Below are 11,342 nucleotides of genomic sequence, written 5' to 3'. Positions count from 1 at the left end.
TCAGGTGGGACATTTCAAGAGCGATGTGTTTGACTTTCAGGCACTGTCTCCCCTACAGATCTCATAGAGCTGAAGGTAAAACCAATTTCATGATTAACTAAATGTTGTCTAGTATTTTGTAGCACATTTTGTACAGGAGAGTGCAATGTGATGGAAAAGAGAAGCTAAAAGAAAAGAAGCAATAATTACAGTAACAGGTAGACATAAAAGTAAATTAGAATCAGGGACAAAAAACTAGAATATTGGTCAACAGAGCAAAATACAGCAGGAAAAATAAGCATAATAAAATAAAATAATAAAATAATAATAAAATAATAAAAAGCATTCCTTATTATTCAGAAGGATTCAGTGTTCAGTACTCAGATATGTATTTGATAATGCAATTTTAGATTTGATTATATTGAGTAAATGTATCTGATAAATATTATTTAAAGGGGTATTACGCAAGAGGGACGATTGAAATGAAAACCGAAAGCTCAGCTGACAAAACAAACAAACAAACAAACAAAAAAAGATCAGAATAAGCACCACTGAATGGACGTTATCAGCACCAGGGTTTGTGGTGATGGTTAACGGTTAGGAAAGGGTTTGTGGTGATGGTTAAGGTTAGAAACAGGTGATGGCTAAGGTTAGGAAACTTAACACAATGTTAACTAACTAAAAACAAACACGGTTCTTGATGGAGTTTGGACTTAATCCCCGGTCTCTGGAGTGAAGGTCTGTGTGATTTACCCATCCAACCCTCCAACCACCTACCTCCATGACCGACTGCATTTGTCTTTATACGTCACGGTACGTCTGGCTCCATGGTCCCATCTGATTGGTTAAGACAAATTGATGATGGGAATAGATGCTAACAGCTTCTGAGCCACTAGAAGGTGCAGTTGGGACCTACTAACCCAAACCTGTAGAGGGGAGTCTGACTGATAACGCCCATTCAGTGGGGTGATGACAGTCAAATCCGGTGGAATAAGCACATCATTTGTTGGAGATGTTTACAAACAACAATATTTGTCAGTTGACAAAATTTAGCGGAGTTCACCTTTAACCCTATAAAGCCATTTGTATCATATATGATACACATTTTCAATTGCGTTCAAGAGCGTTTTTCGTTTTCAGTGTAATCAATACTTGACCAAAATACTGTTGTATACCTTTGAACACTTCCCCTGTTCACCCTGGACCATAACATTGGGACTTCAAGTACATATCATACATCATACACCAGAAAGGTTGTGTAATAACATATTTTTATTTATTTATTTATTTATTTTATATATTTTGTTATAGGACTAAATGAAGGGTTCAATTTCAAAAAATTGGAATTTTCTGCCAATTCTTTAATAGTTCAGGCTTTATAGGGTTAAATAGAATCTATTCAACACTTTAATATATCTATTTATGTATAATATAAATATATCATTATCATTGTCTGTTAATAACAAGCAGTAACATAAGCAAATTAACAGCAAATATTCAAATATTCAATTAAAATTGTGTTTGAGAATAAATTCTAAATAAATTTGGCTTAATTTATTTAGAATTTATTTAGAATTTGGCTAAATTTGAAATAAGGCTGAGTTTTTTTGCACTCCACTGTCTGTATTCAGAGTTCAGTCTTTATTAATGGTACATCAGCGCCGCTGTTTTCCACAGGCGGAAACTTTCCTTCAGTATGTACCCTCAAACAGAAAAAATAAAAAACAGCTGGCATGGTCTGCTCTGCTCTGTGTGTGTGTGTGTGTGTGTGTGTGTGTGTGTACTGTGGACTTTCCAACACATGGGGGAGTTTAACACTCAGCAGGAGGAGCCAACAGCTCCTCATATAAGGTTGGTGCTGGCTGTTCAGCTCCAACCTTTCAAACAGAGCAGCAGGCAGTATTTCCAGGGTGAGTAATACACTGTGCATGCGTGTGTGTGTGTGTCGCAGAGATCCCCCTCGATGTGTTACGATAAGAGCTGACTGTGGAGGGTGAAAAAAAAAAAATAGATTGATTATTCCACTCCATGCTATATGATGAATGTATTTTCTTGTGGTTTTACATTGTGAATAAGGGAGTTGTCACAATTTTCACTCATTTCACTCATTAAAACTGGTGCTGTTCATTTAAGGTTATTTTTGATATGCATGGAAATCTCAAGGTTTTGGGTCAAAAAGAATGTCCCTTTCGCTAATTTTAGAAAAACATCTACATTATGAACGAATACACCAAAACATCTATCTGGATATTATGTTACTGCTGTACTACTGTTTTTTTTATTATTATTGATATCATTCTCAGCAGCTTGACTCCGGAGTTATCACAAAGTAACCAAACCATCCTTTGCTCTGTGTAGGGGGCATGCGGACTAGGGGCGACACAATGGGAATAACAAGCAAGCCGGACTCTCCCACAGAACAGAGTGGGAAAACTTCTGGAGGGAAACGATTGCACCTAAAGCTCCCCAAATTAAGAGGAAACAAGAAAGGACAAACAAAGGTTGTTGTTACCGATGGACACGGCTCAGTGAGCACTGCTACTGTGGAGTGCCCAAGGGGTGAGCAGACACAAAACAATATAATACACTGTAGAAATATGACCGCCATGAGGAATATTGTGGAAATATTGTATAAGATAAACAGAATTACCATAAAAGCACAGTAAGGTCACTTTAAGTTGACTGTTGAATTAGAGTGATGTGTAAGTAAGGCAGTCACATTTTTCAGAGCCTGAAGTTAAGACACCAGACTATTTTTGGTCAAAGGCATTTAAAACGTCTTCCTCTCTGCCCTTCTCCTCCAGTGCCACTCACGTTTGAACAAAACCTCGAGCAGCACTGTCTGTTTGAGGCTTGCCTGCAGCTGATAGAAAGGGAGGAGCGTCTGTCGGGGCAGATAACTGAGGAAAAAGAAGTGAGCAGACTTGCTAAGGACCGCGGGGCCCTCCTCTCCCTCGTGGAGTTGATTCTGAAGAAGTCATTCAGCCCGGGGGAGGAAAACTTGGAGGCTCTGGCTTCCGCTTTGAAGGCTATCTGTCAGGAGGAGCAGCAGGACCGGCTGTGGGCTCAGAGGCATGAGGGAGCCCCAGAGTGGAGGCCCAGTCACTGGAGGGAGCATCATAACTCCACCCTTCGCAGGCTGGTGGAGGAGCGTATGGACAATGCTGAGACACCCGTGACCCCTGACAAGATGCAGCGGTCGTCCATCCAGCGGCATATCTGCGGCATGGGCAAGCAGCTGAAAGATGACCTAAAACAGGTTGTGGAGGTCGTGAAGGGCTGCTACCCACCAGAGTTCGACATCTGCAACTTTTACGCCAGGTTGTACCACCGAGCCTTTGGCGCCAGGCTGAGGAAGATCACAGAGTTTGGGCTGGAGGAGGCAGACTGCACCACCCTCCTCTGCTGGGTGAACAACTACTATCCAAAGTAAGTCTTGAAAGTCGAAGAACTAATAAGAACTAATTGCTTTAACCTGGATCCACCTGCTCAGGTTTCTTTGTTGATGTTTCATTCAGAGAAAATGTGCCAGCAATCTAAAATGTCAACAGTAAACACCAGGTTTTGGTGTCAGTCCCTCATAATCAAAGAGAAAGGACTTCTTTCTAGAACCACCATTTTGGACCAACATTTCAGACAGAAATACATCATGAGACCTCAATTTCTCCACCACAGGAGCAGCAACGAGACCAGAATGCACTGCTCCCACGTGAAATTTTGTGTTTTGAGTAGCTGGATAGCTTTCTACCTTTACACACCCACTCCACCTACGCATAAAACCCTTATGAAAGCAACACATTCAGGACACTTCTCTGGGAACTGTCAAAAGGCATTTTGGGAAACACAGGAAATCAGAATCAGACAAGCCAGACTGAAGGAAAGTGAGAATGACAGAAAAATAAATTGTAATACCTCATCACAAAATACAGTATGATGAGATCTATTTCTGTAAGAGAACCTGAGGGTGAATTTTCCTTTAAAGTAAGCATATATGACGATTTCTCTCTGCGATCCAAACATGTGGAGAAATCCATGCAAAACTATGAACTTGATTCTAATCCTAGTCCACAGGACGTAAATGAAAGTTAATGTGATTTTGACTTTTTGTGTCAGTATCCTGCAGCAACAGGAGCTGGTGACAGAGATCAACAGTGAAGCTTTGGGAGAGCTGCTGCCCAAAGAAGTTCTTGAAAATCTGGAGGGACAGCATCTGAGTAACACAGAGGTAACCCGAGATGACCAGGCTGATGTTATTTACTTTTGAGTAATAAGGTAGTTCTCACTCAGTTTTCAAATTTCAATTTCAGTTGAGTTTTAGCTTGTTTTCAGTGGTGGTAGGTTTGCTTTAGTTTTCATTTATTTTAAGGTCCAGTTTATGTAGTGTTGTTGTTTTAAAAATATAATGATAGAAGTTCACATGATCTGCCTGTATATATTTCACAATACCTGTGTGCAATAAGTAGGAATGTATTACCTTTTATGCCCAGTCTATCAACAAAAGCCATTTTTTACAAAGTCATTTTTTTGTTAACATGTTTGCCACACAGTTGTTTAATGTATGTTTTTTAGTATTAGTTTTTCAGTGAGTTTGGCTTGATAAAACTCTGTCACTGCTTTTACATTAAGGCCATTTGGATGTTCATTCATCTTTGGGTCCTAATTTGATGACTGAGAGTTACAAGTCAGAATTTTATGTTAAGATAAATACTTGCTAACTAACTAACTGTTATTGATCGTGCCCGGGTTGAAAACGTTTAGGCTGGATAAACAGAGGTGACAAAATGGGTGTACAGGGCACTTTGGTGTAACTGAGGATGCTGGTGTGTGTTCAGGAGAAGCTCCAAAGATTCATTAAAGAGGCTCTGAAGAAGGAAGAGGAAGCATGGGCAAATGGAGAAGAACCGGAGAGAAGTGACGGGTGTTTCATCAGTCACTTAGCCATCGATGTTATTCAGGTAACAGAAAATCAGACCTCCTGTAAAACAGTATCATGTGATGTTGAGAACCATATTGTAGACAGGGAAAGACAGGATCATGGATTAATTCATTAAGGAAGGACCAGGAATTTCAGGGAATTTTACAAAGGTGTTACTTTCCAGGAATATACATTTGTGGATACAAATATAACGTATTTTAGGACTTGCTGCACACAGTCTTCGCAGTGCTGCTAGCTCTCTGTTCACCTCTTGAGGAAAACAACATTAATAATCAAGGGAGCAAATTTGTAAGTCATCAAATGTTCCAGAGTAGCTCATATCATGTTGATACAAGCTATATGTAATAATTAATAATTATATAGTTCTCAAGCAATCAATTAAGTGCTAAGGTCAAGCGGTGTGAGGTTGAACCAACTTCCCCTGCTAGCAATAAATCACGGGACAGTTTAAGGTACAAGCACTGCCAGCGTTAGGGGTTCACTTCCTCGTGTTGGTTTGACTCACCAAGAAAAAAATCTCCAGTTAAACATTAGAGTGGACAGTTTTCCGTGATGCAAGTCATTGTTCACAAATAAATGTTAAAATGTTACATATGTTCGCTTGTTTTCCCTATAGATATTTGTATGTGTAGTTTAAACCCATTCAGTATTTTATGGCATCCATCTCTGTGTTTTTAGTTCATCAATAGTGCTGTGGAGTCACTCAGTTTGTTGCTGCGAGACGAGCACAAGGTCCAGAGGACGGCTTGCCTGCTGGAGAACTTCCTGCAAAGGTAAAATTTGGCAAAGATAATGCTGGTGTGATGCTAGTCTATTTTTAACTTTTGCAATAAACCTTTAGACCTGATTTTATTTTGAAATATATCTGAGCAGGGTGATGAAACATGAAACCAATCAGTGCCATCCTATTTTTTTTTTTACTCTTTGAGTTTGATTTTATCTGATTTTGAGAAACTTCAAAATGTTGGATTCTTACAAAAGACCTCATTCTTGTTATTGTGAGACATTTTTTTACAAGACAGCTGAACTTGGGCTTAACCCTATAAAACCATTTGTATCATATATGATACACATTTTCAATTCCGTTTTTCGTTTTCAGTTTAATCAATACTTGACCAAAATACTCTTATATACCTTTGAACACTTCCCCTGTTCACCCTGGACCATACCATTGGCACTTCAAGTACATATCACATATCATACACCAGAAAGGTCGTGTAATAACATATTTTTTTATTATTATTTTTTAAATATATTTTGTTATAGGACTAAATAAAGGGTTCAATTTCAAAAAATTTGAATTTTCTGCCAATTCTTTCATAGTTCAGGCTTTATAGGGTTAAAGCATTTAAAAATGTTAATGAGAATATAATTCACTATAATGGGATGATTGTTCATTCAGCAAAGAGAGGTATCGAAAAATGTTTGGGATCTGCAATGCTGGATGTTAATCTGCAGGTGAAAACTTGAGTGGAAATTAACAATTCACTTTTAAACACAAACTCCTGCAGCTTCACCAAATTCCAGGGGGAGGTTATGGCGAGAAGCAAATCGAACAGCAAACAAGTTGTCATGGCGAACCTCCACTGCATGGAACAGCTCAGGTACGTTTTTGTATTTGATTTTAACGCTGGAAAACGGGAAAGCCTCTAAGATCCTATTCGGTCAATATGAATTCAAAACTGTCTGCAGAAACTGTTGCAAAAATGAAAATTCTTTTGCACAGACCAGCAGCTTGTCTTGTCATAGCCAGTCTGTTAAGCCACAGGAAAAGCCTGGCTGCTTACTTCCTCATTTAATCACAGCAGGGACCTCAAGCCGTGCAGCTGCATCCATGAGATATTCAATGCATTGAAGGTTAAGGTAGAGAACCTGTTAGAAACCCTTACAGCTGCTCTACTCAGTGCATAAACTCTAAGACCTGCAAATGAATAAATGAGCAGAAAATATAAACAATTAACAGTGAAGTGAAAAAATAAAATGCGTCAAGTGAACAAAGCATCATCAGCTGTGATGACAAAGGAGCTGCCATGGTTTTGAATGTGGATCATGAGTGGCGAAATATCAGTCCAACCCTACAGTGCAATCTTTTCCAACATGCATTTCTGCAAGCGAGAGTTTCACAATTTGTGGCTTCCATCTCTCTGCAGGGACTTCATCGACAAGAAGAGGCATCTCTTCCCAGAGGACGTGAGGCAACGCTGTTTGTCTGCTGTGACAGCCATGAAAAAATCTTCCCACACGTATCTATTAGGCCCCATGCACAAGGAACTCAAGGTAGGCTTTATTTAATCAGTTTAAACACAACCTAACTGCTTTTCCTCTGCACTAAAAAAGATTATCTGCGCAGAGGCAGAAAATCAGACTTTAAACCTTATATGATCCAGAGCTGACAGTTTTTCCATGTTTAGCCTCTAAAATAGGTCACATCAAGACTTACACTAACTGTAAAAAAAAATTCCCTCTACTTTCCTACTTCTCCTGCACTTCTGTCTTATTGCTTTGCTGACTAATGGTAATCTGGGAAATTAATCTTATTTGAGATATGCACTAGGTTAATTACATTCTGGTAAGAGTATCAGTTAAACACCAAAATGTAAATATACCTTTTAAATTAAAGCCCATCTTACTTTGATTAAAAGTAGGATTAGAAACTAGGATTAAAATCAAATTAAAAACCTTTTTTTTTTTCAGATCAGGATATTCTGAGAAAATCTTTAAATGATAGCAAAGCATGCAGTTTTCCTACGTATTCCGTGCTAGTGTGTACATTGTGATGATTGTGGTAAACTTTGGGGTAAAGTCGCAGTGTGTAACAGTCTCATTCCCACCCCCACCCCCCTCACACACACAGCCACAGTATCGCACTCTGGGAACAAACGACTGGCTGAGGAAGCTGCTGTTTGAGAAGCTGCTGCAGAGCATTGAGTCACATATTGAGGATCTGCAGGGCCTGACTGGATCCTGCCATCAGGTAAACCTAAGATTCACACGTTGAACTGCTCAAAAAAACTGAAAATACAATCATCAATCAACTGTCACTGCACTGAATTTGGTGTTTTGACTGGGCTACAAAAGTAAAACAAGATGAAACGTGATTTTAAGAAGAACTAATTATTTTGCACTGATTACCAATTAGTTCATGAAGTGATTCATTGATTTAGGTAAAAAGTGGCATTACTAATGGCAAATCATTCCCCATATGAGCCGATAAATACTTGAGTTGGGGATTTTGAAGGACAGCAGAGCAGTGCAGTGAATATTGAGGTTGCTCTTCAACTGAAAAAACCTGGTTTAAGTCCCACAGCATGTCGACATGCATCCGCCCTGCTGTAGTGTCACTGAGCAAAGCACTGAATCCCTACCAGCTCCAGGGCCCCGGAGCCGCTGGTACACTGTCTGTGTCTCTCCCTGTGGAGAAAGTGCAAACAAAAAGATCACTTCCATCACGGGGATCAATAGAGAATCATATTATGGCTTTTTATGCCAAACTGACTGAGTGACTGGTTTCAGGAGCTGATGGGCCAGCTGCAGTACGACGTGACAGTCGAATACGTCAGGAGGCTCCTGAAGGGGAACGTCAAGCTGAAGGACAAGGAGAAGCAGGAGCAAGCAGCCCGGATGGTGACGGAGAACGGCAAGCAGCTGCACCAGCTGTTCACGGAGGCGGTGAGGCATCATGGAAACTTTATCCCAGCGTTTATTTACTTTCCAGTCAGATGTTTGTAGGTTAGTAAAAAACTAGCAGAGCTCATGTAACTCCTCTCCGTTCACAGGGATCGAAGGAGGACTGGTTGAAAGACATCCTGCCCAACATTGCTGAAGTGCTGAGACTCCAGGACCTTCCTTCCCTGCAACTCGAGGTTGCATCACTGGGAGCGGCCTACCCTGACCTCAGGTCAGTTTTTTCCTGTCTCAGATCGGTCATTATACGTAGACACACACTACTCTGTTGTAACAAATGAGCTGTGATTCAGCTCCGTGGGGGGAGCTTTAATAGTACAACAGAGTAATAGTATTGTAATAGTACAATACAGTTACTATCATTCTGGTGATGATACGCCAGCCTTTTTTCAGTGATGAGCAGAAGTCTCAAACAGGAAACAAAGTGAGCCAAAGGGTCAAAAATGTGTTAAGATGTTTCCTGGCAGAAAAATGATTTCATGTGATCAAAGCAAGAATGTCAAGGAAACTCCTTTTTCTGTCTGCGTCGCCGTGACATTTGGCATGAAGAGCGGCGATGTTCACTTCACCTGAGGCGAGCGGTGGTCTATCTAACAAGTAACATTATCAATCAAAAAAATTGATCAGGTCGGGTGATGAAATGATCAGTTCCTGGTCAAATTAGCACTGAAATCAGTCATGTCTGTTTAGACCTTTTTTAGAGGGCCATTTTCCAAATTTAGAGACAAATCCTCTCTTCACAATCACCAAAAACTGAAGACATCCAACACAGAGGAGCTGCTAACGCTGCCAGAGATTCTTTTTTCATAAACCCATGCTAATAAGATATGCCCACCAGAGCCTATACTGTATGTTGTGTTTAAATCTCAGTGGGGTTGTTTTCCCGTAAGACCAACATCTTGACTTTGCACTGACTGATGTTGATTTTCTGTCTTTTTCTCTGCTCAGTGAGAAACACATTTCGGCGCTGCTCAAGCTCAAGACCAGCCTGTCCAAGGACGACAGGAGGAAAGTCAAAGAGTCTCTCTTGGACGGCAGGACTGACACGAGCGACGGGGATCTTCTGCTGTTCTTCTCCAGAGTTCAGATCAGATGAGCGTCTCTCTCAGATCCAGATCTTCTGCCCAAGGTGTGTGAGAGAAGCCTCCAGAGCCGCTGAGGACGGTCTGTGTGCAGAACTCTGCTCTGCTGAAAGAGTTTGGTCTCCGTCTGAGGCGATCATCATTTCACACGATGCTGTTTAAATAGTGTAACATTAAATAAAGACAAATCCTTTCATTAATGCCATATTTTTGCTGTTTGTATGTTGCATTCGCGTGATGGGATAGTCAAAACCACTTTCTTCCCACTTTAATTGCATGTGACTGCACAAGAGTGTGTGCACGTGCGATTTAAATGACTTTGTTAGTTTAATTGACTTTTGATGGAGCAGATCAAATGACTGTTAGAAGCCCTTTAAAAAATTAAGCTACAGTATAAATTGTATATATAAAAACGTGGTGCTTTTCACAACGGAAAAAGCAATAAGTCTCTCTCCGTGTGTGTGTGTGTGTGTGTGTGTGTGTGTGTGTGTTTGTGTTTGAGGAATGGGAGTGGAATCTGTAATACTGACAGTCTGTTAATCCCCCTTTTTTTAAAATTCGCCAACGCGGTATTATTTGTAAGTATTTTTTACATTATTTATGTTTCGCGTGTATGTACTGTGTACATAAATGGTCTGGCTTAACTTTTGGTTTCAGATCATCTAATGTTTGCTCTGTGTAGCTGTTTCTTTTTTTACTGTTCATGCAGTGTATATTTTGTATTTGCAAACTTTGATTAATGAAAAATAAAAATCAACCAACCAAAAAAAGAAAGTGAAACATCTGACTCAGTTAAGATGAATTTGAGTAATGTTTACGCTGCATGTGTGAGCTCAGTGTCATTTTCTAAAAATCTTGAACTGGAAATTGTACATATTCTGTGTGATATTTATATTTGAGTTTTTCACTGACATGCTCATCCAGACTGACATAAGCCCTTTTCACGCAGGTTATAGCCTGGATTCACACTCAGACTTAATTTAGTTTACACTAAGTTAATTTATTCTTTAATATACACCTAAGTAACTCAGTGAGCCCAAGGTCAAGGACTCACAGGTGAAAATCAAATGTCTTCAGAGCGTTTCCAGCACAGTTTTGATCAGACACCAAATGTTTCATCGCCTCCGCTCTTACCTCAAATCACACTGGAGGCCTTAATCCCAGCTTTTTAAGGATTTCCCTAAAAACCCGGGCATAATCCCTGCCCTTGAAGTCGGGTTTGGTAAGAGCAGAGACGTCCCACAATGAAAGTCGCCCGGGGCAAAGTGTAGCATGAAAAGGGGCTTTATTATATATATACTGTAGGTAATAATGAAGCAATAATACAGAACAGGGAGGTCAGAGGTCAAAAGTCAAGGCAGGGATTCAGTGTCATGACCAAGCACACCTCAACAGGGCATTACCTCTGGGCCTGGGCCTTTTTACATATTATTTTAAAGTCTTATCATTATTTGTAATGTATACTGTATAAAAAGGACTATTTTATTTTTCGCTTAGCGCAGAGATACCTGTTGCTGTGAGCTGTATGTCAGACACCTACTGATTTGCAGAGCAGTTCAGTTGTGCAGTAACAGGCACACTAAAATGCCTCCATGTCCCTGTGCTGTTGTTTCAGGTAGTTATGTAAGGCTTTATACACAACATTATTACGGGTTGTGATT

General features: G+C 40.0%; 1 protein-coding gene across 2 annotated transcripts; it reads left to right on the top strand.

Moving 5' to 3' along the window:
- Window positions 1-10,373, top strand: LOC115380649 (tumor necrosis factor alpha-induced protein 2-like). 2 transcript variants are annotated; one of them, XM_030081773.1, is made up of 12 exons: window positions 1-75; window positions 2,338-2,538; window positions 2,784-3,408; window positions 4,093-4,204; window positions 4,812-4,934; window positions 5,594-5,688; window positions 6,427-6,519; window positions 7,066-7,192; window positions 7,770-7,889; window positions 8,429-8,584; window positions 8,692-8,813; window positions 9,548-10,373. In XM_030081773.1, the coding sequence occupies exons 1-12, from the start codon at window positions 24-26 to the stop codon at window positions 9,693-9,695; spliced, it is 1,974 nt and encodes a 657-aa protein (XP_029937633.1). In that variant the 5' UTR covers window positions 1-23; the 3' UTR covers window positions 9,696-10,373. The 2 variants fall into 2 exon arrangements, with proteins under 2 accessions (XP_029937633.1, XP_029937632.1); XM_030081772.1 differs by lacking the exon at window positions 1-75 and adding an exon at window positions 1,584-1,889.
- Window positions 10,374-11,342: the final 969 nt, after the last annotated feature.

The sequence above is a fragment of the Myripristis murdjan genome, chromosome 22 (genome assembly GCF_902150065.1).
Source record: "Myripristis murdjan chromosome 22, fMyrMur1.1, whole genome shotgun sequence".
Lineage (NCBI taxonomy): Eukaryota > Metazoa > Chordata > Actinopteri > Holocentriformes > Holocentridae > Myripristis > Myripristis murdjan.
The sequence above is the reverse complement of the archived record's forward strand: the minus strand, read 5'-3'. Positions and strand labels throughout refer to the sequence as shown.